Source organism: Thunnus thynnus, chromosome 1, assembly GCF_963924715.1.
Source record: "Thunnus thynnus chromosome 1, fThuThy2.1, whole genome shotgun sequence".
Taxonomy (NCBI): domain Eukaryota; kingdom Metazoa; phylum Chordata; class Actinopteri; order Scombriformes; family Scombridae; genus Thunnus; species Thunnus thynnus.
In genome coordinates, this window is record NC_089517.1 from 15,483,077 (window position 1) to 15,510,703 (window position 27,627).

Sequence of the window (27,627 nt, forward strand, 5' to 3'; positions counted from 1 at the left end):
AATGACCAGATGGTTGAACATAATTTTAAAAATGAATAGGAGTCTAGAAAATAAGCTCCACAATAGGAGGAGTTATGAAAAGTATATAATATGAGGTTTTATGATTTTGCATCAGGTTTTTCTTTGTCCCGGGACAAAGGCCTCAGTTTGCTCTGTATTTTTTTTATATGTACAGTAAACCTATTCACATTGAACTCTACCAGCCTCCAGTGTATTTTTGAGTCTTTCTCTTATTAGTTTTGAGTTTAATACTAAGTTCTGGGTGACCTGAAGATTTATTTATTTTTCCACAACAGTGTGTGTGTGTGTGTGTGTGTGTGTGTGTGTGTGTGTGTGTGTGTGCGTGTGTGTGTGTGTGTGTGTTCTGACCTGGAGGACCCTGTGTTTGTGTATGAGAGACAAACAGAGATAGAGAAGAAGGAAAGATGTGAATGCAAACATAACTTTGATTGCTGTACCATGTAGAGTTATTGTTTACTAGTGGTGCTATATAGCAGTCCTTTTCACAACTAGGTAGCTGCATTGTTTGTGTCACATGTTGCACACAGCACTCACCAGAAGAGGCCCATCACTGATTTGTATGAATTTATGCAGATAATGCAAATGTGCATGTTTTAGGACATTCTTTTTTGACAGGAAATACCTTGGCCTGCATGTCAAATCACCAAACGTGTTAATAAATTAACATTATTTTTTCTTTAAAGACTGGCTGATGCCCCTCTGTTCCATTCGTTCCTCACATGGACAGTTATTGTCATAAAAGGTGCCAATAATGCCAATAAAAGTAATAAAACTGCAAGCAGACCAAACAGGGGACACGGTACAAAATTCATTCAATGTGTTTGTTAAACTGTTAAGAGCCAAAGTCCTGTCCCACCTCTAGGTTAACCTCTATTTCATGAACTTTTAGTTCAATGTACTCCTCTGTAGAGTGTAGAGTGTTGTCTCTTTGAAGAGCTAAGATGGAAGTTACATTTATATGCTATAATAGCCTACTATTACTGTTCTGGTCTGGATGAATAGATGAAACATCTGACTCAAATCAGATGTGGTTTTTTTATAGTGCTGCTATTCGATATATATGGACAGAAACCCCCATGTCCCAACTTTTGGGAAATGCCACTAATAGAAAGTCTAAATGGAAAGTATTTTTTTTATAGGTTCACATATTTTCAAGTCTTTATTAAAACAATAGTCAGGTGCAGGTGCCCATATGAAGATTTTGAAACAGGTTTGGATTGCTTTAATCAATCCTTCTGTTCATACTGACCATTAGAAGATCTCCTCCAAATGCACTTACAGTGTAAGTGACGAGGGACAAAATCCACAGTTCTCATTTTGTGTAAAAATGTATTTAAAAGTTTATCTGAAGTTAATATGAGGCTTCAGCTGCCTGAGTTAGTCAAATAAACTGGATATCTTCCACAGTTAGTCTTTTTAGCAAAAAATTCCCTCTTTGTGTCTCAACGGACATTGTTTGAAAGATATTGACTTGATTTGTCTAATTTGGATGGCTGAAGCTTCATATTAGCTTCAAATAAACTTTTAAATGCATTTTTGCATGGAAGGAGGGTTGTGGATGTTGCCCCCTGTGACTTACATTGAAAATCAAATCTATGAATGTATTGAATTGAGAACTGATTTTGAATCGCAAATCGAATCGCTTTTGAATCGTGAATCGCTTTGAATTGCGAATTGATTGTGAATCAAATTGTGACCCCAAGAAATCGAATCAAATCGAATCATGAGATTTCCTGAATCGTGCACCCCTAACTGTTATCAAACAGGACCTTACATTTCACATTCCTCGTTTAATCCCTGCACTTGTCACTTTCATATATTTCATCAAACTGGATTTACCATTGTGCATTGCATTCAACTCTCACTGTTTCATAATTTAATTATTTATGCACACGTCACATTCAATTTCTGCACTTGTCACCTTCATATATTTCATACATTTCATTTCTTTGTCCGGCGCACAGTCCATATTTCTTTTGTGCAGTCAATATTTCATTTCAAGTTTTATATCCCATTTCAGAACAATTGTTATTCCATTCTATAAATAGATTGAAAGAAATTCTTTTAATTTTGGTACAACGTTGTTTATTTCATTACTATAATTCCTCTATATTGTGTTTGTGGGAGCAAACGTGTATGCTTGCATTGGCTAATAAAACAGATTCTGATTCTGAATATGAACACAAAACATCATATTGCAGTTTTGAAAAAAAGATGAAGAAGCCCTCAAAGAAATTTAAATATAATAAGAAGAAATAAAACTTAATCTTTATATGTTTTGATAATGAAAAGTTGACTGTATTTATTATCATGTAAGTATATGCTTAAACTAAAAATAACTGAGTGACTAAGAACTAAAAGTAACTAGGAAAACCAACTTTTCACAATAAGTGTCGGTTTGAGTTACTGTAGATTTATACACACTCTTTTATTGTGAAATGTGTACAGGAAGTGTCCCTTCTTCTTCTGGCGGAACTCGAGAAACCGTACATCTCAAGTCTCTTATTTTATGGCTCCTCGCTCCTCGCCTAAACCGGAAGTTGTTCCTGGTACGCCATTTTGACGAGCGTCCCAAGTCTCTTATTTTGCTCGGAGGGGCGAGGAGCGAGGAGCGAGGAGGGAGGAGCGAGGAGGGATCTCTGAGGAGCGAGGAGCAAGGAAACACGAGAGCAGCCTTCACGGAAGTCTTTCACCGGCCGACACGCCCCCTTATTGGATATCAGTTATTCATTGGACGCTACAGCTGATCAGACTGATCTGATACATCACTGCAGTTTAATACCGAAGTGGAGACAGATTACAGATTAAATTTAAGTGTATCATTCCCAAGTTTTATGTTTTATTTGTTTTCTGATTCATCACATAGTTAAAAATCTGTTAATTGTCAGTCTGATCAACAAAAGAACCATAAACAACTTTCTTAATTTATTAGAAAGATTTTTTTTTCATGATGTTATTTCCTCCATTAAACTTTTTATTGCTGACAGATAGACTCTTCCTGACTTTAATTTTATCCATAATAACAGTTAAACACATTTATATTTTACATCATTTATCGTCATTTCCATTCAGTCACATGTGAGGCTGAAAATTCCTGAGCGTCGGGTTTGATATGAGTTACATCATTTCCACTTGCCCTGAAACATTTAGCCAAATAAATATTTTCCAGTGCTCAGACACCCTGATCATATTCTGGGTTATTGAATGATGAATTCACTATCAGGATTATCAAAAGATACAGATGCAAATAATCAATAAATAGTAAACGCATTCTGTAAGTAGAAATGTTTCCTGCGCGTCTGAGCAGGACACAGTATAAATGCAGAACGCAGGTTTTTATTTAGGTGTTTGTTAAACAGGTAACAGGCTGCAGAGAGGAAACAGCTGCTCTAGCGGTGATAACTGTGCACCTTTATTAGTGTCAGCACAGTGCACATGTGTGCAGACACAAATTTACAGCTGATCCAGCCGTGATCAACTGTCGCCGTCATCAGAAACGGACGTCGCTTCACATGACGCTTCAGAGGAGAGGACGTTTCATGTTTCTTAAAATAAATTTCCTCGTTTCCTCTCTCCTCGCTTGGTTTCCTTGCGTCTCTCCTTGCATACACGATGGGAGGGTCTAAGACGCAAGGAAAAGACGCAAGTGAGGGAAACGTGGATGCAATTTAAGAGACTTGGGATGCACCCCATCATTCTTTCCAACATGCATTCTGCGAAGACCCGCCCCCACTCTGCCTCTGATTGGCTCTAACCCTGACATCCTTACCTAAATTCTAACCAATCTCACTCCTCATTTATTAATCGAACCAATCTAACCAACGAAGGCAACGAGTAGTAGCCAATCAGAGGGAGAGTAGGGCGGGTCTTCACGGAATGTGGTGGGGGGGAATAAGGCAGCCACAGCGACCTTGCATGGAGCGTGGTGTTTCTTAGCTGGCAAAAGAATAAGCCACGTAAAATGCTCTTATACCGACCACATAACGTGACAATTTGGTGCTTATAGTGCTCTTTTCAAGGTTAACACCATGATGTCTTTTATCAAGGCTGCTGTTGGGGGATTGACCGGTATCTGTAGAGCCCACGGTCACCAACAAGGTAACATAACGTTAGCTAACGTCAACGGCAGTGACGTTTAAGTCAAAACTAAGTAAAAACTAGCAATCAAAGACTGTCTGTAATTGCATGGGATATGTATTTATTGATTTATTTATTGGTTTAGGGACAGTGCACTTATAAACATTACAGTAGATGCGACTGAGTTAACGTTAGCCATAAAGATATTTGTAACCAGTTGTCCGTTTGATGTCATTGTCGTTATATACAAGTGAAACAGTTTGTGGAAAGGGAACAAAACATGCAAAACAAAAACATAAAGAAAACTGTTAAGATAACATGTACTATACATAGCATTATAACGATGTATTGTCAGTTATTAATTAAATTGTGCAGCACAATACGTAATTCACGCAACACCCACATTAAATAGATACACACAGTAATAATATGGCCACAATGAAACACATGCTAAAATGCTGACTTAGGTACAGAGGCACTTACCACAAATTAACAGGTACAGAGAGACATACTGGTGACAGCAGACAAGAAGACAAGTAAACAGACAACAGACAGACTGAAGATTGCAAGGAGTGATGACCACCAAAAAAAAAATTATGTGGAGACATACAGTACTGTGCTGATGTTTTAGGCACTTTAGATGTTTAGATTCTTATTCACAATGCAGTACCATCAGAGACCCCACAGAGCCCTGATCTCAACATCATGGAGTCAGTCTGGGATTACATGAAGAGACAGTAGAACTGTGGCAAGTTCTCCAAGATGCTTGGAACAATCTACCCGCCAAGTACCTTGAAAAACTGTGATCACACCAAATATTGATTTGATTTAGGTTTCTTCTGTTTACTGCACTTTTTACGACGTTAATTGATAGATAGAAAAGATTCATAGCTTTATTTTTGAAAGCGTCCTCACTTAACTTTAAGTGACTAAAACTTTTGCACAGTACTGTATGAACATTTCAGTCTCAAACCAGGATTAAATTAAACTCCACTAATGCTAACAACTCCTGAAGATGAAAAAGACACAGAACACAAGATTGAAATTGATAACACCCTGTGATTTTAGTCAATTCATTAATATCTAATGAATGACTTGACTCTTTTCACTTAAATGGGATTCCTCTCAGTATTACTACAGTCTGTCATGGTCTGATGTTCACTTTGAAGAGAGACTTGTTCAAATTAATTTAAACCAAGCAGTAAAATATTAGCAATAACATATTATGATGGTTCTGTGTTAGGCTGAATTTTGTCAAACATAATGCTAAGACGTGTCACCTGCTGTTTGTTCTACAGGTCTTCTGCACAGCCACTTGAAAGTCCTAACTGCTGGACTGAAGACATATGAAGTCCCTCCAGACTACAGAGGTAATTGATTCATCTTTGAACCCTCTTGTCATGTATATATTATGATTTTGTGTTGAAATTACATGTCAAAGTGGAAAGATCTGTCACAACACCTATAGTGTATTCAAGTTCATCTTCGTTTAAGGGGACATGTTTGCCTGATACTGTATTCACTGTATATGTTGTGCGTAGTCTCTCATCCTTGATTTTACCTTTTTAAAGATGTGGTGCTGCCGGAGAAACCCAAACTGAAGTTTATGAACAAGGTGCCTAACTTTAAAAAGGCCAAGAGAGAGATGAAGAAGCTGCGGGATATCCAAGGCCCAGCAAGGGCAGCAAATGCTTTCACTACTGGACAGTACGCTATAGTGGTGAGTATATTTATTATCTGTAAACACTGTTGTTTAGTGATATCTGACATCTTTTTCTCTCTTATCCATTACAGACAATCTTACTGTATACTTATGCAAAATTGATGTATTAGGGACTAAACAACACATTTGACATTTTTCACCATTTTATAGACCAAACAACTAACCGATTAATCGGGAAAATAAACAACAGATTAATGTTGTTTGTTGCAGCTCTAGTATTAACTATTAAGCATTTGAGAGTGACTCCCCTCTTCCTCTGATGCTCAGGCCATGGGAGGAGGTTACCTCCACTGGGGTCACATAGAGATGATGCGTCTAACCATCAACCGCAAGATGGATCCCCGGACTACATTTGCCCGCTGGCGCATTAATGGCCCATATAAGCCAATCACACGTAAAGGTCTGGGTCAGCGCATGGGTGGGGGCAAGGGAGCCATCGACCACTATGTGACGCCTGTCCGCTACGGTCGTCTTATCGTGGAAGTGGGAGGAAAGGTGGAGCTGGGGGAGATTGAGCACATCTTGACTGAAGTGGCAAAGAAGCTACCCTTCCCTGCAAAGGTGAGATTACAGATACTGTTCATCCTGCACTTTGCCCATCTTTTTGTCGATCTAATGTATTCTGAAAGATTTTGAACTAACATATTTGATCACGTTTGTCTAAAAACAATGACACCACAGATTTTGGGAGTCAATCTACACACATTTGCCTACATGTATTGAAAGTTTTGAGTGTGAACTTTCAAATTCACAAATATATTGTGGGACTTAATGCTTTATGCACAAAACTGGATTTAATCAGACTTAATTTTGTGTTGATTGAATTAAAATTGAAATTTAATATCTGCTCATGTAAACTGCACTTTAGAGTAGTTCAAATAACTTAATAATAACCTAATAATTACTTGTATTGTGCGTTTACTACAGGTGATGAGCAGAGAGAGCCTAGCAGCCATGCAACAGAAGCAGGTTGATATGGAGCAGAACAACCAGAATCCCTGGACCTTCAAGCAGATAGCATGGGGCAACATGCTGGGTATCAGGAAGGTCCTTAGTCCCTTTGACCTCCATAACCATGGACGCTTCACAGGCAAATTCCACATCCCTGGGAGGGTGTGATGGACAGAAACCAATTCACTGTCATCCATACGTTTTGACTTCCAGGCATATTTGGGAATCTTCTTTCCTTTTTTGTATTAAAATGTATTTAATTTAACATTTTGTTAAAGGGATGTTTTTTCTTTTGCTTACAAACCTGGTAAACTTCATTATGTATTGCAATTTCTATGGTGGTATTAATGGTGGAACAAGGTTTGGAACAATACTGAATATAAATGTCTTTTTGTCTCATCAGTAAAACCAGACTGTTAAAATCAAAACAACTCTACAGATTTATTTTAAACTAGTACACTTTTTAGCACAAAATAGCTGCTTGCTATTATTTACCCTATTTAAATCGGATAATAAGTTTAATAGAGATCATGTCTGTAAGCAAGACGTGACAAGTGATTATAGGTGAATGAAATACACCTGCATTTTGAAGAATAGTGCTGATTAGCGCTGCAATGATTAGTCGATTATTTGATTAGTTGGTCGTCAGAAAATTAATTGTCAACTATTTTGATAATTGAATAATTATGGAAAAATCCCAAATATTCAGTCATTGCAGCTTCCCAAATGTGAGAATTGGAAGCTTTTCTTTGTCTTATATGATAGTGAAGTGAATATCTTTCGATATTGATGATTGGTTGAACAAATCAAGACATTTGAAGATGTTGCCTTGAGCTTTTAGAAATTACAATGGGCATTCTTCTCCATTTTCTGAGATTTTATAGACAAAATGATACATCGATTAGTTGAGAAAATAATAATTTATAATGAAAATAATTGTTAGTTGCAGCCCTAGTGCTGATTGGTTCATTTTCTGGTTGAAGCTACATCATGAACACAGAAACATTGCAAACATTTTTAAAAGATCATAAAGAATAATGTACAACTCAAAATGTGCTTATAATGGGGTGACCACAAACATTGTAGTACACAGCTGAGACGGGAGCTGCTGTGCCAGTAATACTTGTACTAATACCTTTCATTAAAAAGTCACGTTTCACAAGGCAGCAAAGCAACAACATTGTTACAATCGCAACTGATTTGTATCCAGAGAGGGTGTAAGTGAATATGTCTGCATTTTCTTAGTTAATAGGTATATAGGTATTTTATATTTTGTATTTTTAGCAATACATTCATGTCTGTAAACATGCCAGGACAGTTTTGACAGTACCCTGTCTACAGTATGAACAGTGGTGGGAGAAGTACTCAGATCCTATACTTAAGTGAAAGTACCAATACAGTAATGTAAAAATACACCATTACAATTAAAAGTCCTGCATGAAAAAAGCCTACTTAAGTAAGTACATAAATATTGACAGCAAAATGTACTTAAAAGTATAGTAAAGGTACTAATTTCACCCCTCTGACTGATATATTATTATATATGACATCAGTGATTATTAATACTGAAGTATCAGTGTGAAAGCAGTATGTTACTGTTGTAGCTGCTGGAGGTGGAGCTAGTTTGAACTACTTTATATACAGTTAGCTAGTTTGGTCCAGTGGTTCCCAACCTAGGGGTCGGGCCCCTCTAAAGGGTCACCAGATAAATCTGAGGGGTTGTGAGATGATTAATAGGCAAGGAAAGAAGAAAAAAAAGTTCTGATACACAAATCTGTTTTCAGTCTTTTGACTTTTTCTGTAATCTTTGGTTTTTGGTGAGTTATTGGATCATTTGAACATTTATTGAAATGAAACCATGTGAGAAGTTTAGAGGGAAAAATCACTATTTGGTGGAACTGTTAAGAACTCATAGACATCTGAAATGTGACCCTGACTACACACTGCTTTTCATAAGACTTCAAAAGCCAGAAAGATTGAAAATCACTGGTTTCATCTTTAACAAGTTGTTGTTTTTCAGAGCTTGTTATATTATCCATTGTGTCAAATCTTCATCTGAAAAGTAACTAAAGCTGTGAAATAAATGTAGTGGAGTGGAAAGTACAATATTTCCCTCTGAAATGTGGTGGAGTGGACGTGTAAAGTAGCATAAAATGGAAATACTCAAGTAAAGTATAAGTACCTCAAAATTGTACTGAACTACAGTACTTGACTAAATGTACTTAGTGTTACTTTTCACCACTAAGTATGAACTTTATCTAATGCAACAAACGTTTTACTAGCAGGCCCAGTGGCCTAGAGTATGATCAGAAAACCGAGAATCAGGTTTAATGTTTTTTTTAGGAAGGTTGATGAAAAAAATCCTAGGAGAAAATCCAAGGAGGCAAGCGGAACAGAGGCTGTGGGTGCTTTCCATTCATGGATGTATTATCATGGATGTGAATAAGAAAAAGTTCTGTGGCCCAAAATGGTTTCAATCCACAACGAATGAGTTGCAGTGCTCGCTGCCCCGTGTTCAGCCTCGCAGGTAGCGATTGTTTCTCAGAATAAAATAAATAGTTTTGCATCACAAGGAAGGTAGCTGTATTTTATAAAAAATAAATAAATATAGTGTGCCACCTCTTTTAATTGGTGTTTGATTCGGTAAATAAGTTTTAGGCTGAGAGGAATACATGCCTGACAAGCGCTACTTAGGGAAGAAGGGCTCATATATTTCACGCATGCGTGTTGTGCATTGAACTGTTCGAAAACAGCCGCGCGAAATCGGCAACACGTCCAGAAAGAGTCTCAACAGCCTAGCTATCAAAAACTTGTTTTGGAAGTGTTCTTTGTGGGAGTAACTTTATTACTTTACTACTGGCGTCGGTTTATTTAGCCTAGCCAAACGTTATTACATTAACGTTAACTGTTACATTAGCTACATTTACGTTAACGTTAATTACCTCAGACATGAAGCCTGTGCGAGGTTCTCATCGGGCCATGCCAAAAGCACCAAACCTGAAAAACAAGACAAAATCAGACAAGAAGACGCGTAAACAAGTAACAGAACATCAGGTAAGATAAGGGAAACACTCATGTCTGCATCGGTTTATTATCACTCTGGTTGACTCGCCAGCTGCTAAACTATCTGCTCGATGCGATGTTTGTACTTCAGGATCCGGAGCCCAGTGACGATCAACATGTCAACAACACCCACCCAAAAACAGCACGGAAAAGGAAAGGTCAGAGCAACTCTTTTAGTACAGTGTCCTGCCTATTAAAATTTTTAAAAATATTAACAATACACAGACGGGTTTCCACACAGGTGCGCTCCATGGTACAATAAGCAATTAACATCCTATCATACTCTGTGGCATGTATGTTGATTCTGATTTTGTATCAAGATGGCAAGAGGAAAAGATCTGAGAGACTTTAAAAAGACTGCTCAACTGGCTGTTGTGTCTGTGATTGTGTCATCAAGAACAGTCTGTCAACAATTACATAGAAAGGGATATTACAGTAGGGCTGCAGTGCAGAAACCTCTCATTACAAAGATGCACATTTGAGAGCTCAGTATTGCCAAAAAACCACAGGCACTGGTCTACAGAGATGTGGCAAAGAGTGATATGGTGAGATACGTCAAGAGAACGGTACATGCCTGATTGCTTGACCACTACAGTGACAGGATCCGGTAGCTCTGTTGTAAACATGTACTCAGTGGTGCAATTTCTAAGAAATATTGTGAAAAATATGAAATCTGTCTTGCAACACGGCACAGAGAGATTGTGACCTCCGGTGTTCTATAATGTCTGTTGGTTTTATCAGCTACAGGCTAAAGCTTTGTTTTTTATTTCAGAGAACAATTTACAAAACTGTCATAATACTCCAAATGATGTGAATCATAAGATATGGCCTTCGCAGTCACAAGATTTCGACCCAATTGAACACCTATAGGAGATTTTGGACCGATGTGTTAGACAGTGCTCTCACCACCATCATCAAAACACTAAATGAGGGAATATCTTTTGGAAGAATGGTGTTCATCCCTCCGGTAGAGTTCAGAGACTTGTAGATTCAATGCCAAGGTGTACTGAATGAATGTGTAATGCCTAGCTGTTCTGGCGGCACGTGATGGCCCAACACCTCACTAAGACACTTTATGTTGGGTTTTCCTTTCATTTGTCACCCGTCTGTATATGATGCAGTTAGCCCTGGTCCAGTGATAATGTTGCAGTAAGTTAACTGTAAGATTTGGACCAACCCCAATGTTGTTACCTTCTGTCATTTTGTGTTGTTCCTGCCTGTGTCTTGAATAGCTGGAGGATCATCTTCAGTCCCCCAAAAAGTCAAAGGTCAGGAAAACTTACCGAAGTCAACCATCATTGCTCTGGAGAACATAATGGACTTGTCAATACTGTGAGTTTCACTGTGTGAGTGAGCACTTTTATCACCTGTGAGGCTCTTGTTACTCTGAAAGGCAGTATATTCTTACTTATGGTATACTGACATATGTAGGTATTGTGTGTATTTACTTCAATTAATGCCCATTAATAATAGTCAAAATCAACTTTGCAAGGATACTGTGTTCACAGAGCAACTCTTGCCTTGAGACGGACAGAGAAGACAGAGAGCCAAGAACATCTAAACATAGTGAAAAACAGGTGAGCAAAAATGTGCACTTTAAGATTCAAATAAATGACAGAAACCTGCTTTGTGATGGTTAGATATTCACTAACTTCTCCAGTTATACGTTTAATCAATAAGAGCAGGTGGTTGGCTGGGTCTCTTATTTTTCAAAAGAAGGTGCTGTGATGCTGTGGGGAAGTATTTCAGCAACAAACTATCCTTGCATGCGTTATGATATATTATAGTAATGAAAATCAACATGGAAAGTGACACTTCATCCACTATTTATTCAACTCAATGTGTATAGCAGCATGTAGCTTGGTGATAGGTTAATTTTGTGATTAGTTGCAGTGTAATCTGCCCCTTTAGTCAAGCATTATAACAAGTTTTTAAGATAGTTTCGTCTTGGGTTGTGCAAATGGACAAACTTGAGATAATAAAGTAAGGAAGGCGAGTGATATTTGTAAAACTATGACTTGATATGATATGACACAAAAATCATTCCTTTCCAGGTTCCTTACTCACTGTGCACAGCTCAAAGTTCAAGTGCAGAAACAAAAAGAATTGGAGCATTCGTCTCACCGCCACAACGAGGAGGCCAAGAAGTCGGTGGCTGGAAAGAAAACTCTGAGCTCTCTGGAGGTGAGAGACACTGTGTATAGATAAGGAGGAGGACACAGACATTACTACTCCCTGTGTGATATTTTAAAAATAATCTGTTGGATTCTTTTGACGTTATAGTTAGTGCTGAAACAATTTCTTGATTAATCACTTCATCTTTTGACAATTCTTTTGCAACTTTTTTGTAGTAATTTCTCAAGCAAAAACATTTGTTTTCTATGGAAGTGTAATGTATTTACGTGAAAAAAAAAATTGCCCTGTTTTTCTGAATTAACAAGATAATCATCTCAGATTTCTGAGAAAAGTTTTCATGGAAAAAAAAATTCTGCTCTGTTTTTCTGAATTAATGAGATACCTCAAAATCATGACTGCGGTAACGCCGCACTCTGAACTTTGTGGCGCCTAAAGTAGCGTAATTATGGTAAGAAGGGCCTCTGAGCCAGGTCCTAAAAGATACATACACGCGTTTTCTTTCATGTTCTTTCTGTGTTCTTTTATGAACATAATGCATTGTACTTTTTTCTCATGTTTGACCTGTTGTAAGTTTTATTTTGCCAATAGGTTATCAGATAAAGCCTGAAGATTGCTGGTCCAGATGTCCTCTCTAACAGTTTCAAAGTCGAGTCACCCACTGTACCTGTTTGTGGAAACTGCAAACTCAAAAATAACCTCTTAGCTCTGTAGGCTGTCTGGTGTGTTTGTTTCTTCTGTTTCTGGGCTTTAAAGAAACATTTTTGCGTGTCCTGAGGTGCCAGCACAAAGTCGACAAAGTAATAATAACATCTATATTACTTAAAGACATGAGTATCTCCCAATGTTTCAAACCAAAACCAAAATAAAACTGGATTAAACTTAACAGCTTGCTTCCATGAAATCAAGCTCTCAAGTAGGAATGAGAACTTCTCTTGGGAAGTATCTCATTAATTCAGAAAGACAGAGCAGAATTTTTTTTTTTCATGAAAACTTCTCAGAATTCTGAGATAATGATCTTTTAATTTACAAAAACACAGCAGAATGATTTTTTTTTTTTCATGAAAACTTTTCTCAGAATTCTGAGATAATGATCTCGTTGGTTCAGAAAAAAGGGCAAAATCTTTTTTTCTCACATGAATGTTTTACACCTCTGTAGGTTTCAGTTTCAGATTTGCTGCCTTTTTCCACTATTCTCTACTAATTTCTCTACTATTTTCAGTTGTATACCTCATACCTGTTGGTTGGACAAAATAAGATAGATAAGACTAAATGATTAATAACTATCCCAAAAATAATTGACAAATGAATCAATAATAAAAATAATATTTAGCTGCAGCCCTAAATACAATAAACAGCAAGGTAATCCAATAAGAAATTACATATGTTTTGAAAATTTATCTAATCTTCCGTAGCTGCAATACAGTGAAACTACCTTGAAAAGGGCATTATGGTATGTGTGTAAATCTGTGTTTAATAATCTGTAATATTTCAAAGGAAACAAATTCTGATTATGTGTCTTGATGTCTCTGTTTTGTTTCTGGGTTTTCAGGAAGACTTGAAGGCCGTGGTCAGTGCTCTGGAGAGGACAGAGGAGCAGACTGTTTCTTTACAGCACACATGCAGCACACTGAGAGAAAGTGTGGAGGATGAGGAGGAGAAAGCTAAAGAGGTGCAAAACATTCACACATGCTAGCTTACAGAAATAAAACCAGCGGAAACACAACAGAATGTCTGTGTCCTGAACCTTTGATATCTGATATTAATTTTCTCCACTGGAACGTTCCGGCATTAATGCTTTGTTTTATAATTCATTGGTGATTAGTTAAAACAAGGTAGGATTTTTTTACACATGTGATGAGGGACTTTTAAACTCAATGTTTGCTTTTGCAGGCAGGAAAAACAAATGTGACAAGACGGTAAAATTATTTGTCTGACTTTCCATGTATCCATCCCTCTACTGGTCTACTGCATCTATCCATCAGATCATCTTTCAGTCTGCCTATACTTGGACTTCCAGACATTATGTTGAATGTTTGGATGAGAAATTCTTCAAAATAACATAGCCATTAGCCAAACGCTCCTTTTTTCATTTTTTTTCATATATTTATTAACTCTGACAAAAGTGTCTTTGAGATTTTTCTAAATTAAATAGGTTATTTCATTACTGTAGACATCAGTATTGAGGTGAGCAGTGGTAGACCTCACAAATATCAGCCAGTTTGGCAAAAGTAAGTCTACACATCTCTATTAACCTGCCCAGGGACTACAGATGGAAATTAGCTAGTAGCTTAATTTGGCACAAAGCATCTTTTCTCTTTCTTTGAGCTTAATGTATTTTGTACATGGTCCCTGATGTAAATACATTTAATAAACTCACCTTTCTAAAGGAAACACTTCCTTTCTCAGATCTTACAGATAACTCAACAAGCAGTCCTTAATCTTCCCCCTCTTCCTCCACAAAAAGGTCAAACAACATTAGAGGTGAGTATGATCAGTTTCATTACTTTCACAGTATCTGCTTGACTTACACAACTGTTTCAACTACTATAGGCATTCATATTGTTCATCAATTTTTTTTTCTTTTTTTTTTTTGTGAATAACATGTCTGAGTATGCACTTCCACAAAAGTTGAACGGGAAGGTCTAAATACGTCTTTGGTGGTGCAATTTCTATGCAAGGTTGTTTCTTATGAAATGCACAAGAGAATGAGACATCCGGGGTTTTGTAATGTCAGTGTTGGTTTTATCAGCTACAGGCTAATGCTTTATTTTTATTTCAGAGAATAATTCATAAAGCTGTCATAATACTCCACATATACCAGAAACACACTAGATCAGTGTTTAACATTTTTGTTTTTCTCAGGCTCGGATGAGAAAAATGATTCCAGACACCGAATCTGAGACCACTGCCCGGAAACTGGGAGAAGTCTTGCAGAAATCAGATGCCATTCATGATGTCCAGGCACTATTTATGCAAGCACACAAACATGCTGATCAATTGCTCAACCTTGGTTTCATCCCCATCTGTGGTGCTCTTTGCTCAGAGGAAACCTAGCCAAAACTCTCCTTATGCTGTCTGAAAAAGTATTGTAAAAAGGAATTACAGAGCTAACAAATTTGCAAATGTGTGCACATTTTGAACATTGTTTTGAACTTTTGCGGTCTTAATACTACTCGTTCTAGTTCTTCTTTGTGTGGTTGCGAAACACCAAACCAAAAAAAAGTGCTAGTACAGTGCTTGTAACAAAAAAAATTACTGAGGCAGACAGCATTTCAAACTGTAATTCTTGCAAAAGTGTAAGTTTTTAAATTTGGGGAATGCAACTGATTTTTTTCCCTTACAAGATGCAGGCTGGAAACCTCATATTTTTAGGGCATCATGCACAAACCAGTCAAGACTGTCTAAGTAGAGCTCAAGCATCAAGTTCAGTCATCAGTTTTGCATACTGACTGATATTTCACACGGCCCTGCTGTTTGTGTTTCCTGCCAAAACATCAGCTTGATATCTACAGATTAATGGCTGGTTCGCTAGCATTAGCTACAGTGCCTGGCTGGCAGGGACAGACTGAACAAACTAGAATCTGTAAACTGTTCAGTCGACTCCCAGCATTGCAACTATTGTACCAGAGCCAATGCCTCGTCAGCAAACACAAACCAGTATATTCATTACGAGATATCAAAGCCACCTGGAGTCATGACAGACCCATAAACTGCAGCAGGTGCACTTATAGTTTACTCATAGTTTAGACTGTCGTGACTCAAGACAACTAATGTGTCATCAGCTATCATTTAAATTTCTCTTTGACTAAAAATAACCTTTTTGTGCATGTTATAGCTACATTTTTATTAAAACTGAATTGAATTAATGCAATATATCACTCAGTCTTACTGTGGCCCTTCTCCACCTGTCTGCCTTCAGTATTTGACAGTATTAAATTCTTAATGTAAATTATAATTTTATTGGCTGTTAAACTGAGGATGTATTTGTTTTGGGGGGGGAAAGTCTGATATTCAACTTTTTCATAATTTAAATTCTTGCATATTGGACCTTTTTAAGATGAGCACACCCTGTAGACAGATATAAATTGGGTTAAGTCTGATCTTTTGTGATTGAATAATTGCCATTTAAAGAAATTTACTTTTGTTAATTCATATTTTAATATAGAAAGAAAATAAATGTAAAGTGCTACAAATTAATTAAGCTTTTCCCTTTTTTCAACAATGAATGAACGATGAACATGTGTACTTATATTACAAACAACAAACAATAGTAAAGCTTTCTTAACATAAATGAAGTCTAGTCAGGGACTATGATACATTCATGATGAGATGATGATCCTGTCCATATCGGGCTCTAGTTCTCAAAGAGTCCACAGAAATACATCCAGTCGCCCATTTATTAGGTGCAACTAGGACCGGATCTGAGTCACTGTTGATATTGATAAGGTACAGTCAGTATCACATTCCTTGGACTATAAAGAGACAGAGCATGCAAGCTTGAATGCTGCGTTTTCTTGAAGGCTTACATATGAGGAAGATTGCCTTAGGGTAAGGAAATTGGTGTTGAAATTATATGTTGACATTGGCGTAGTATTTACCTTGAAGGCGTTTCCTGCAAATCAACCAAAGGACAAGATGATTCATGAATTCATTTTTATGACCAATTATGATCCCGCCTTCAGCGTGTTGCAACAGAAGCAGCATTTTTGTAGTCTTCAGTCATTGAGTTTGGCAAATGACACTTGTGTCCATATATCTTCTTACTCTTGTCTGGCAGTAGAGAGGCCCAGCCTGATTCATTGTTCTATGAGTTTGGAGTTCTGGTGTCTTTCTCTGAAATGATGAAATCCCAGTGGCATCATCAATCCAAGCCACTAAATCAAATGTTCTTCTATTGGAGGTAATTTTCTGTCAGAAAGTGTTTGTTAGGAGGGGAAATGGCCAAAGCGGATGTAATCAAACTATGATCCAACTAAGGTCTCTAAGTTATGGTCAAGTCATCAGGATTATATCTCTACTTATAGGGAATGTAATACTGATTCAATTAATCTACTTCTTTATTTGCTGTGGCTTTCACACTCATTTGGGAAACACTGGCCTAAATCGCATGCCTTGTTTTACAGTAACTCAATACCTTAATGCTTAAAGTCTTATATTTACACAGCTCACATTTTGGTGAGTATGAGCTTTTTGTAAAAATGGGTAGATCAACCAATTTAAATGATATTAAAGCCATTTTATGTTTAAAATGCAAAGGCACGCAAGTTTTTTCAGGCTTTTAACATTTGATAAAGTAAATTCTCGGCTACATCTGTGAGTTCTTAAGTGACTTCCTTCGTATGGACTCCATGGAGTCATCATTGAAAAGTCGTTCAATAGTGGAGACAAGTGAAGCTCGGATAGCACGGCCTAAGCCTCGGGCAGCAAACACATACAGCACAGGGTTGAGAGCACTCTTGATGTACACCAGGAACAGAGAGAAGTATGCTCCATAAAATGCTCTTATGTACAGCACAGATCCCTTGTCAGCCAGGGCCCGCAGGAACCGACAAACAAAATAGGGCACCCAGCAAGTGAGGAAGAGGAGCATTGTGAAAAAGAGCACGTGGTACATCCTGGTCATCTTGCGGGCATTTGAAGGGGTGGAGGTTGGTGTTGTGGGCACTGCTTGGTGAATGGTGAGCATAACAGCCAAATTACTTCCCAAGAACACCAGCAGGGGCAAGATGAAACCTGCTACAGTCTCTGTGACAAACAAAGCCATGTTAAAACCTTGACTCTCCTGGCATTGGTATGTCCCGTTTCTTTCTGTCAGGACGGCACTGTAGAGGTAGGGGGCAGACAGGACGGTTGCTACCAGCCATAAGAGGACACAAGCCAGAGGAACAGCCCAGTAGGGGCGGCGGAGTCGAGCCCACACAGGCCTCAGTAGACACAGGCATCGTTCCAGGGCCACAGCACAGAGGAGGAAAGCTGAGGCGTACAACCCCAGGCCTCGCAAGAACATGATCAGGTGGCAGAAGACACGGCCAAACGGCCAGCTGTAGTTGTGGGCGAGGTAGCCCAACATGAGGGGGGTACGCAGGAGCAGTACCAGGTCAGCCAGGGCCAGGTTCAGTACATAGATACGGAAACTGTTGGCGGCACGTGTCTCTTCACTGCTGCCTCTGCGTACCAGGTGACGATGACTCCGCAGTCCGAGTGCCCAAACCACCAGCCCATTCAGAGGTACGCCAACCTAAAGGAACCAAGAGGACCAGCTGTTAATTACATTGACGATGACTACCTTTTATTGCAATAGTTTGACATTTTGTGAAATACACTTATTTGCTTTTTTTATTTGCCAAGAGTTAGAGAAGAAGATCATGAAATATGAAGCTACAGCCGGCAGCCGATTATCTTAGCTTAGCATAAAGACCGGAATCATGGGGGAAACAGCTAGTGAAGCTCTGTACAAAGGTAAAGACATCTGCCCTCCAGCACCTCTAAACCTTGTTTATTTAATCTGTACAAAAATTGGAGTGTAAAAACAAGTTGTGGTTTTATGGGGAGATATGTGTTGGATTATATCTGGGCAAGAAGTACCGACCTCCTGGAGTTGAGCAAAGAAACGTTACGACCCATAACCGCCTGAAAAATCACAACTCGTTGGAACAAGTTTGTGTTGCAACACTTGTTTTTTGTAAAGATTAAACAAGCTTTAGAGGTGCTGGTAAGCACATTTTTTTTAGTCATGACTGTCCTATTAACTGTGTCAAGCACGCTTGTAGTCGACTTACAGTTGATGAGACTTGTGACTCAAGTCAACTAATATATTCTGCTATCGTATACGTTACTTTTTGGCTAAATGTAACCTTACCTCAATTTTCACAATTAAGGCATTTTGCACATTGTGCAAAAACTAAAATTTGAATGAATCGCATTAATGTGATGGGTGTAATGGGTGCGAAGCTACACTAATCAGCAGCTGCATATAGCATCATATGCACTGCACAAGCATGAGAGTGGTATTGATCTTCTCCTCAAACTCTCACCAAGAAAGATAAAAATAAGCATATTTCCCAAAATGTTGAATTATTATTTTTAAGATGCAAAGAGCACAGTAGTAGGGTATGCTCACCTGTCAACTTGTCAAGTGGAATTTATCATTAATGTGACATTGTTGTACGTACAACAGTTGACATACATATGTATGTATAGCAGGCAACCCTTGCTATACAGATTACACAAACAAATAATAAAAACAATAAAAACAAACAAGCAAAAGCACACAGAAAAACAAACAAATAAATTTGACAAGGAAAATAGATCCATTTGTAGAAGCAGGCCGAATGTGGCTTTGTCAACATTTTCAGCCCAATATGCAGTAACAGTGTAGAATATTTATGGTATAGGGTGGCTCTGGGGCCAAAGAGGATCTCTCACCAGGAAAATGAGCAAGGTAGCTGTGATTTGGGCTCCCCTGGCTAAATCATCCTGCCAAGAGCTGCTGGAGCTGTTGGGGCTGGTTACAAGTTGGTTCACTCCACGGACAGGAAACAGGGTGCCATTCATATCAGCCATTGGGGTGATGTCAAACTGGAGATGAGCTGAAACAGTTTGAGGACAGATAATTTAATAAAACAGCAACGTAGACATCACAGTTAGTGACTACTCTGCATTTTTTAATGTTAACTGGAAATATAAAACACAAAAGCAAGCCAGTTGCTCATCAGTTGCTTTAAACACAGAGACCACATACTTCCTTCCTTCCATTCTCTCATTGTTGAATTACATTGAGAAGATAGATTATACTATAGGTTTCATGCAACCAAATAAATGTAGCATTGCAATCTGTGTTTGTATCATACATTATCTCTTCAACTCCCCCAAATAATCTCACACACACACACACACACACAGTTGTTTTTATTACTTTAGGAGGACATTGCATTGATTTGCATGCATTTGCTGGACACCTTAACTATAACCAGTTCATGTATAACTCCAAGACTTATCCTAAGAAAATGTAATGATTAACCACACAAAACCAGCCTGTTGAGCCCTAATGGGAGGTGTGTGTCTCTAATGTGACTGTGTGAACAGATTTGTGTCCCCCACAGCGTGATTAATACAAGCATACATACAGTACACACTCACAGTACTCGTGCCAGGTGTTCTATTAAGCAGTAATGATTAAAAAGACAGGAATCTGTTCTTTTTTTCCCCCTGGAGCCAGTGCTGCTCCAGGGCCCTGAGTGAATGCATCTAGACTGGGCATGTTTGTATGCAGCTGGAATGAGAACGACATGCATGCAAACACTCCTGTGTTAAGGAACGCACCTTTGGTCTCCACACAGTAGCAGCGCTAACCTGTGCCAAAGTTGCTGATAGCATTTGTGGTTCCTTGATTATAGGCTTATAAAGTTCAAATTCTTAGAATCTGGCTTTTAGGCAACATGAATTATGTGTCCTAAAATAAGTCAGAAAGTCAGTGTTAATCATGATTTGGATGCTAATTTAAAGAATTTGCTTCTTACCTCCTTTATTTGCCTTGTGTGTAGAAGAAGTGGAACAGGAGATGAAGAAAAAAGGAGTGCCTGCCCTATAAGTACAATCTCTCTCCTTCTCTCTCTCTCTCTCTTTCCTGTGGTTACGACACACTCCTTCCTTTGAACATATCTGTAGATAACGACGTTTGTTTCGTTGATATTATTCTCCAACTAATTAAATGCTGTCTTTCCTCTGTATCTAAACAGCTTTTTTTCAGCTGCTCTATGGAAGCAAATATTAAGCTTAGATGTATAAAATGGCAAAAGTTCCCCATTGAACTGACATTAAGTTGTGTTCAGTTGGGAAATAGTTAAAAAGACAGTAAGCATTTAAATGATTTTGTAATTTTAGTTTTTATGGCTTTATAGAATTTTCTCATCAACACAACCTAATTAGTGTGCTCGCCTTGTTCAATTTACTTCTTCATTCCTCTGCTGCAAAGACAAAACTTTGGTGCTTAAATAGTCCCACATACTTTTAGCTTGATACATTTAAAATAGTTTATATTTGCTTTAGTGTTTTTGACTACTTTTTGCCTTTTAATAGATAGCAGGACATTATGGAAGACAGAGAGGGAATGACTTGCAGCAAAGGTTCCCTATTGAATTGAGGATGTTGCGATAACATCCTTGACACTCTAGACGCCCTCAGACACCAGGCCACATTCATTTTAGTTTCTATTTGACTTTTTATTTTAAAAAGGAAAACACTAGAACATACATTAAAACATCAGTCTCAAAGTTTTAACTCTTCACATGCATATGCATAAAAGATGGATAGCTAAAGTCTTTGAGGTTTGTCTTTTTGTTTGTTTGTTTGTTTGTGTTGTATATTGCTGGTGCATTTAAAAAATGTATGCATGGTTGTAAGTGTATGGTTGTATTTGCAAATGCACATCTATGAGTATAAATGTAAGGGTGCATGCATGAATTTAGATATATGTAGTTTTATATTTTTATGATGTACATTCATGTATAGATACATTTCTTTTTTTATTAATGAAAATTCTGCTCGTATTCAGTTGTTAACTGTGAGCATGAACACTAATCTCAAACCATATAATACATTCACATTTTGTCACCAAGTGCCAAAATCACAGGAGTTACAGTTGTTGAGGCTCAACTTTAAACTTCTGGTGAAACTGAAAGCTGAATTATTCCTCACTTCCTCTCATTTCTCAACATACAGAACTCTGTGTGTGCACTCTTTTCACCTATCTATATTCATCACATTCCTGCTGCTGCTCATAGTGTAAAAATCTAAGAGCTACAAGTTTGACTTATTGGACAATGATTGTCTCAATGAGGGCCGTCACCTTCAGCACTCTGATCATTGCTTCTGCTAAATGAAACTTAATTGCTTCACAAGACATTGTCTGGCTTACAAAGGTGTGCTTGCGCAGTTTAGTCTGCCTGTTGGCTCAATGGTCAGTGGTTTTGTGTTGTTGTCTCACATACCGAACATCACTGTTTTAATTCTCGGCAACTTGTTGCTTGACAAACTCCTTTCTCCAAAACGCTGTCATAACTTATTGAGGTTGGTTGAGACAAGGTTCTGCTTTTTTACGACCACTCGTCTTTACCACAACAATTGCTTTACATGTTGAGCTGTTTGGAGTTGGTCAATAAAGGATCTTTAGTCTCTTTATGCATTGAAGTATTGCCCTTCAGCTAAAGTGTATTAATTACAATTTCACATTTACATTAACATAAGAAACATACTGTAGGCTCTTAAATCAGAGTTGTGTTTGGAGATAACTGATTTATTCTGTGACTTTAGATCACAGCTGAGAAATCAGGTTCTTAAATAACGGTATGTTGTAATAGTTGGTTTTCACCAGTAGATGGCAGCGCTGCTCATTTACAGTTACTAAATTGGGAAATTCAAATGAGTCATCTCTGTCTGGATGTGGTTTTTAGGATTTTTCTGGTTTTTTTTTTGGGACAGGAATTGCATCACTGTAAATACACAAGGAGCTTTAGAGCATTCATGTCCAAACTGAATCAGAATTAATTCAATCATTTAACAAATTTGTGAGTTGACATTTGATTAATACTAGATAATAACCTTTTCTGTCTGTCTGCTTTCTCCTGGAAAAGGAACATTTCTGCAGCTTTTTTAATGAACGTTTTGTCAATCGGCCATTTTATAGCTAATTCAAACAATGTGCACAAACATGAGAATCATGACAGGCATGACATTCTTGTGAATAATTAAAACACCACACTTTTCCTTTTTATTACTGTAAGCAGTTTGTCTTTGTTCATTTATGAACCGCAAATAAAACACATGTTCATGATTTAGGGCAAAAAACCCCACCCGATTCTATAGGAGCATAAATACAAAGAATCTTAAAATTTAAACAGTGTTGGTGACCATTTAAAGAGACTTGTTACAGTGTGATGTAAAATGTGTGTTTTTGTGTGATATTGCTACACCTGTGAGGGAGAAGTGTAAATGTTATGATCCTATAGTCAAGATTTGCTTATTTTTTTTCATCATTCTTTTAATCATTCTTACATCAACTAAATGGTTGAAAACACCTAATTTGATCAGCTAATAAAGTAATTTAATTACCCTTTTTGAGAATATGGTAGCTAGCCTTAAAACGCTTCCAGACAAAAAAAACCCAAAAAACAATCTTAATACTAGAGACTTTTCTAAAATGTTTACCTTTCTGGGTTTATTATGTATTTACTATGATTACATGTAGGTTTTGAAATGTCTGAGAGGATCCAAAAGATTTGCTTAATTTTTTTCATCATCCCTTAATCATCCTTACATCAACTGAATGGTTAAAAAACAGATGCAGGTGCAAGTCACTTACTGTCGTCCTCTGTAATCTTTCATATGATTTGGTTTGAATGGTAAATGCTATGATGGGTGGCAGTAACTGCAAGAGGAGGAAAAAATGATGAAGTGTTTTTTTTTGTTTTTTTTAAACTAATGTCTTGCAAAAGGTCAGAAACAGACAAACATAAACAGGCTGTAGGTGTAACAACCTTTACAAAACCACTAACGTCACATTATGAAAATCCAAGTCTAGAATTATACATACATGTCACATAAATGTGCAAATCTGCCTTATACAATAAATATTGACTATCAGTCGTGTTTGTCACAAACATGAATAATGAGTGTTGTTAACTGTAAATGAAAATTCCAGATATTTTCTGGTTCCATCCTCTCAAATGTGAGCTCTGTGGAATAATAATGAGCATTTTTCACTATTTTCTGACAATTTACAGACAAACCTACTAATCAAACAATCGAGAAAATAATCTGCAGATGTATCCATAATGAAGGTAAGTTTAGTTTAGTCACAGCCTTACTTTATTTCTTTCTTCATGCCAAACTATTATAAACTAGATCTTATATGAGATATTTCACGTTATGTGTTTTGACATTTTCTAAAATAATTATCCATTGTTGAAAATGTTTTGGAAACTGTCAAAGTCTCAGACCCCCTTATGTTTCACATCAGTGTGACGTCACAGGTTAGGAGGAAGAAAGGACTTCACCTCAATATCTGATCAGTGGCAATTTACTTTTTAAAATTCACGACACCAGTTTTCAGCTGTTTCTCGTTTTATGTGAATATTTGCTAAGAAATGAAATAGATATCACATAATATGTTAGTAAAATCCTCAAAAAGCAAAAATTATTAATTTTATATTTTTATTTCTAAACAAAAGTGACATCATCTTGTTCTATTATTTAAGTTATGAACACTTTATTCAACATTCAATTTAATAGTTAACTAAAAATGCGTATATTTAAATTAGTTTGTGGAATTGAATCATAACCGACACTGTTCTTTCCACCTCTGAATTCACCCACACTTCCTTTAAACTGGCTAATTTTAGATGCAGGGGTTTTGATCGGGGAAACCAAGCTCTTTTATGTCATCGTGAAAGAGCCGGAATGAAAGACGGCTCTCTGCTTTGTTGCACTTTGTCACTCTTTATCTAGATATTAGTTACAGTGTGGTAATAATATGAAGATATGTTTTGTTCTCACTGCGTCATATCTCTCTCAGAAATTTTCCCATGTGGTGCCTCATATGTCACACTTTGAGGACACACAAACTAAGTCAAGATGACGGCATAGTGGGCTGGAAATGTTATCAGATCATATCAGCTGTGTCTGTATGTCTGTCAGGCCTCTCATACATATCCCACATATGACAGGAAAACAGAAATCAGGCCATCAGGTTGCCCACGTGGAAACACTCAGTGAGACAGACAGGGAAATATGGTACGTCCATGCTGTAGAAACAGAGAACAAACAGAGAGAAGAAAGTAATGCTTTTTTTTGTCGCGACAAAATCCACCATAAAAAAAACAAACTTTCACACTGCTGTCATTCTAGTTTCCTCAGTAGTAGCTCTCAATAGAAATGAAAGCAGATGAGGTTAAGTGAAGGTGTTGGCAGTGATAAATGTCTTCTTGGTGAAATTTTATGTTTTGTCCCTTCAGTTGAACTTCAAAGGAAAATTGTGATCTGATTTCCCCTTAACACTTAAATAGACATGAGCTGATGTATGATGTCAGTTTCCTTTTTTTGGCAACACGCTCTCTTTGTCTGATGGGAAACTTTCTGATCAGCAAGAAGCTACATAACTTCTTTTTTAAAAATGAAAATGAAAACTTAAACTTATAAAGTGACACTAAGAGAAAGAAACAGAAAGCCAGACAGACAGACTGAAGAAGTAGGGATTGAGGTTTGAGGCCTCCTCAGCTGGCATATTACACATTGTGAATTTCCAGTACATGAAGGGGGGGGGGCGGTCCCTGTTGCGTTTCTGCTTCTTCCCCCGCCTCCTCATGTACTTTCAACCGTTTCCCTTCAACTACTACATCATCCATCTGTCTTTTCTAATGTGTTACCTTTTTAACACGCTCACAGGAATATGATTTATTTGTCACCGAGGAGTGCAAGAGAAAGTTTTGCATGAAGTCACAGCATAGTCAGACAGTCAGAGAGTCAGACAAAGTTATTCTCAGTGCTGGAGAAACAGAGGTTGTGAAAATGGATGGGGAGGCACCTTGTCTTCTCAGAAACAGAGCACTATGACTATGGTTACTGGGTTACCACAAGCAAACAGCACAGGCACTGAGATTGTGGGCCAGTTATATGCAGCATCTGAGAGGTGTAATGAGGATAGTGTTCAGGATTGTTTAGTCATTTAGTGGAAAAGGGTCTCTTTCAAAATCCCCACTGGTGACACTCCTATAACCGACAAACACAAATCCAATTCATCTCACGACCCTGCACAGTCATAATGCTCAGTTATTTCACAGGTGCCTTGATAAGAAATGGATGCTTCATGTCTGAGTAAAGGTGTAAATATGAAAATCAGACTCTTTGTATGAAGTCTTCTTTAACAGACCACTATCCAAAGACAAATTATATATATCAGCAACAAAAACAGGATGTATTATGGACATTTTGCAGGTCTGTACATTTATTTCACCCCGGTTTTTCTTAAGAGGAAGTGGGGAATCATCAACGATTTTCAGTTACTATTTGTTCAGTCTTTTAGAGGCAGTAGTAAGACAAGATAGTTTGAACAGTTCAATAAAGAAGCAGCCAGATTCTGGTCACAAATCACAAATTTGGAATTATTGTACTAATTCTTGTAACCATAATAGGGTTAGGGGTTAGGGCTGCCTCTATGCCCCCTGGACAATTAGCTGAAATGATCTTCAGCTATATAAAATCTCTTTGAATATAACCTTAAAATGGCCATAATCAATATTTTTCATAACGACAATATGTAATGTCAGAGGTGTCACTCATAGTGATGAACCTACAGAGAATTATCACCTGACTCTCCCCTCGGCTTTTATAGCGAGTTTCAGCTCATTGTTTATAGTAGGGCAGCAGAGCTCAACATATCATAACAATTCTGTGATAAAAGCACCAAATTTGGCAGACATGGTGATAGATATATTGGGAATAAAACTGGATATTAGGCCATCACAAACTCTCACCCTGGTGGCCTCGGCAGCCATTTTCAAAATGGCCACCAGCAATTGCTCAAACTTTCCTAACCCACTGGAACCACATGCAATAATGGACATAATCTAGATCCTAGTAACCCTGACAATCACATAAAATACTCACTCACAATTCTTTGGACTTTTACAAAGTAATTAGTCATTTCATTATATGGGCCATTCCACCAAATTGGTGCCTTCCATCCCCAGGACATTACATGCATAAATATGCATGAAAAGTATCTGTATAATATATTATATTATCAAGCAAAGTGTCCTGTGCTTTTTCCTAATTGCAATTTGAAGATACATCATGTAAAACCTTAATAAAAACGACCTAGAACACTAAAAAAATAAGATTTTCACCCGTCCCCACTCTTTAACACTACACTTCACCATGAAATACAGTACAGACCAAAAGTTTGGACACACCTTCTCATTCAATGAGTTTCCTTTCTTTTCATGACTATTGACATTGCAGATTCACACTGAAGGCATCAAAACTATGAATTAACACATGTGGAAATATGTACTTAACAAAAAAGTGTAAAACAACTGAAAATACGCCTTATATTCCAGTTTCTTCAAAGTAGCCACCTTTTGCTCTGATTACTGCTTTGCACACACTCTGCATTCTCTTGATGAGCTTCAAGAGGTAGTCACCTGAAATGGTTTTCACTTCACAGGTGTGCCCTGTCAGGTTTAATAAGTGGGATTTCTTGCCTTATAAATGGGGTTGGGACCATCAGTTGTGTTGTGCAGAAGTCTGGTGGATACACCTACTGAATAGACTGTTAGAATTTGTATTATGGCAAGAAAAAAGCAAGAAAAACGAGTGGCCATCATTACTTTAAGAACTGAAGGTCAGTCAGTCCGAAAAATTGGGAAAACTTTGAAAGTGTCCCCAAGTGCAGTCGCAAAAACCATCAAGCGCTACAAAGAAACTGGCTCACATGAGGACCGCCCCAGGAAAGGAAGACCAAGAGTCACCTCTGCTGCGGAGGATAAGTTCATCCGAGTAACCAGCCTCAGACATCGCAGGTTAACAGCAGCTCAGATTAGAGACCAGGTCAATGCCACACAGAGTTCTAGCAGCAGACACATCTCTAGAACAACTTTTAA

General features: G+C 37.7%; 3 protein-coding genes across 3 annotated transcripts; 2 read left to right on the forward strand and 1 right to left on the reverse strand.

Annotated features, from left to right (window-relative positions):
* Positions 1-3,895: 3,895 nt before the first annotated feature.
* mrpl16 (mitochondrial ribosomal protein L16) lies at positions 3,896-7,037 on the forward strand. Its single transcript, XM_067586519.1, has 5 exons — positions 3,896-4,119; positions 5,397-5,468; positions 5,670-5,818; positions 6,089-6,382; positions 6,749-7,037. The coding sequence occupies exons 1-5, from the start codon at positions 4,050-4,052 to the stop codon at positions 6,938-6,940; spliced, it is 777 nt and encodes a 258-aa protein (XP_067442620.1). The 5' UTR covers positions 3,896-4,049; the 3' UTR covers positions 6,941-7,037.
* Positions 7,038-9,501: 2,464 nt separating this feature from the next.
* cenpq (centromere protein Q) lies at positions 9,502-16,168 on the forward strand. Its single transcript, XM_067586505.1, has 8 exons — positions 9,502-9,826; positions 9,927-9,993; positions 11,068-11,167; positions 11,344-11,412; positions 11,890-12,019; positions 13,521-13,640; positions 14,378-14,452; positions 14,834-16,168. The coding sequence occupies exons 1-8, from the start codon at positions 9,722-9,724 to the stop codon at positions 15,023-15,025; spliced, it is 858 nt and encodes a 285-aa protein (XP_067442606.1). The 5' UTR covers positions 9,502-9,721; the 3' UTR covers positions 15,026-16,168.
* Positions 16,169-16,196: 28 nt separating this feature from the next.
* LOC137181108 (prostaglandin D2 receptor 2) lies at positions 16,197-20,552 on the reverse strand. The gene is made up of 3 exons (XM_067586492.1): positions 20,491-20,552; positions 19,397-19,560; positions 16,197-18,209 (listed from the first exon to the last, which is right to left on the reverse strand). The coding sequence occupies exons 2-3, from the start codon at positions 19,532-19,534 to the stop codon at positions 17,277-17,279; spliced, it is 1,071 nt and encodes a 356-aa protein (XP_067442593.1). The 5' UTR covers positions 19,535-19,560; positions 20,491-20,552; the 3' UTR covers positions 16,197-17,276.
* Positions 20,553-27,627: the final 7,075 nt, after the last annotated feature.

Excerpts from the sequence above, each read along its gene's own strand:
- mrpl16 (XM_067586519.1), top strand. The coding sequence starts at position 4,050 with ATGATGTCTTTTATCAAGGCTGCTGTTGGGGGATTGACCGGTATCTGT. Across the intron at positions 4,120-5,396 it reads AGCCCACGGTCACCAACAAG|GTCTTCTGCACAGCCACTTG; the intron begins GTAACATAACGT and ends TTTGTTCTACAG. Across the intron at positions 6,383-6,748 it reads AGCTACCCTTCCCTGCAAAG|GTGATGAGCAGAGAGAGCCT; the intron begins GTGAGATTACAG and ends CGTTTACTACAG.
- cenpq (XM_067586505.1), top strand. The coding sequence starts at position 9,722 with ATGAAGCCTGTGCGAGGTTCTCATCGGGCCATGCCAAAAGCACCAAAC. Across the intron at positions 9,994-11,067 it reads AACAGCACGGAAAAGGAAAG|CTGGAGGATCATCTTCAGTC; the intron begins GTCAGAGCAACT and ends TGTCTTGAATAG. Across the intron at positions 14,453-14,833 it reads AAGGTCAAACAACATTAGAG|GCTCGGATGAGAAAAATGAT; the intron begins GTGAGTATGATC and ends TGTTTTTCTCAG.
- LOC137181108 (XM_067586492.1), bottom strand. The coding sequence starts at position 19,534 with ATGGCTGATATGAATGGCACCCTGTTTCCTGTCCGTGGAGTGAACCAA. Across the intron at positions 18,210-19,396 it reads CTACCTTGCTCATTTTCCTG|GTTGGCGTACCTCTGAATGG; the intron begins GTGAGAGATCCT and ends TGGTTCCTTTAG.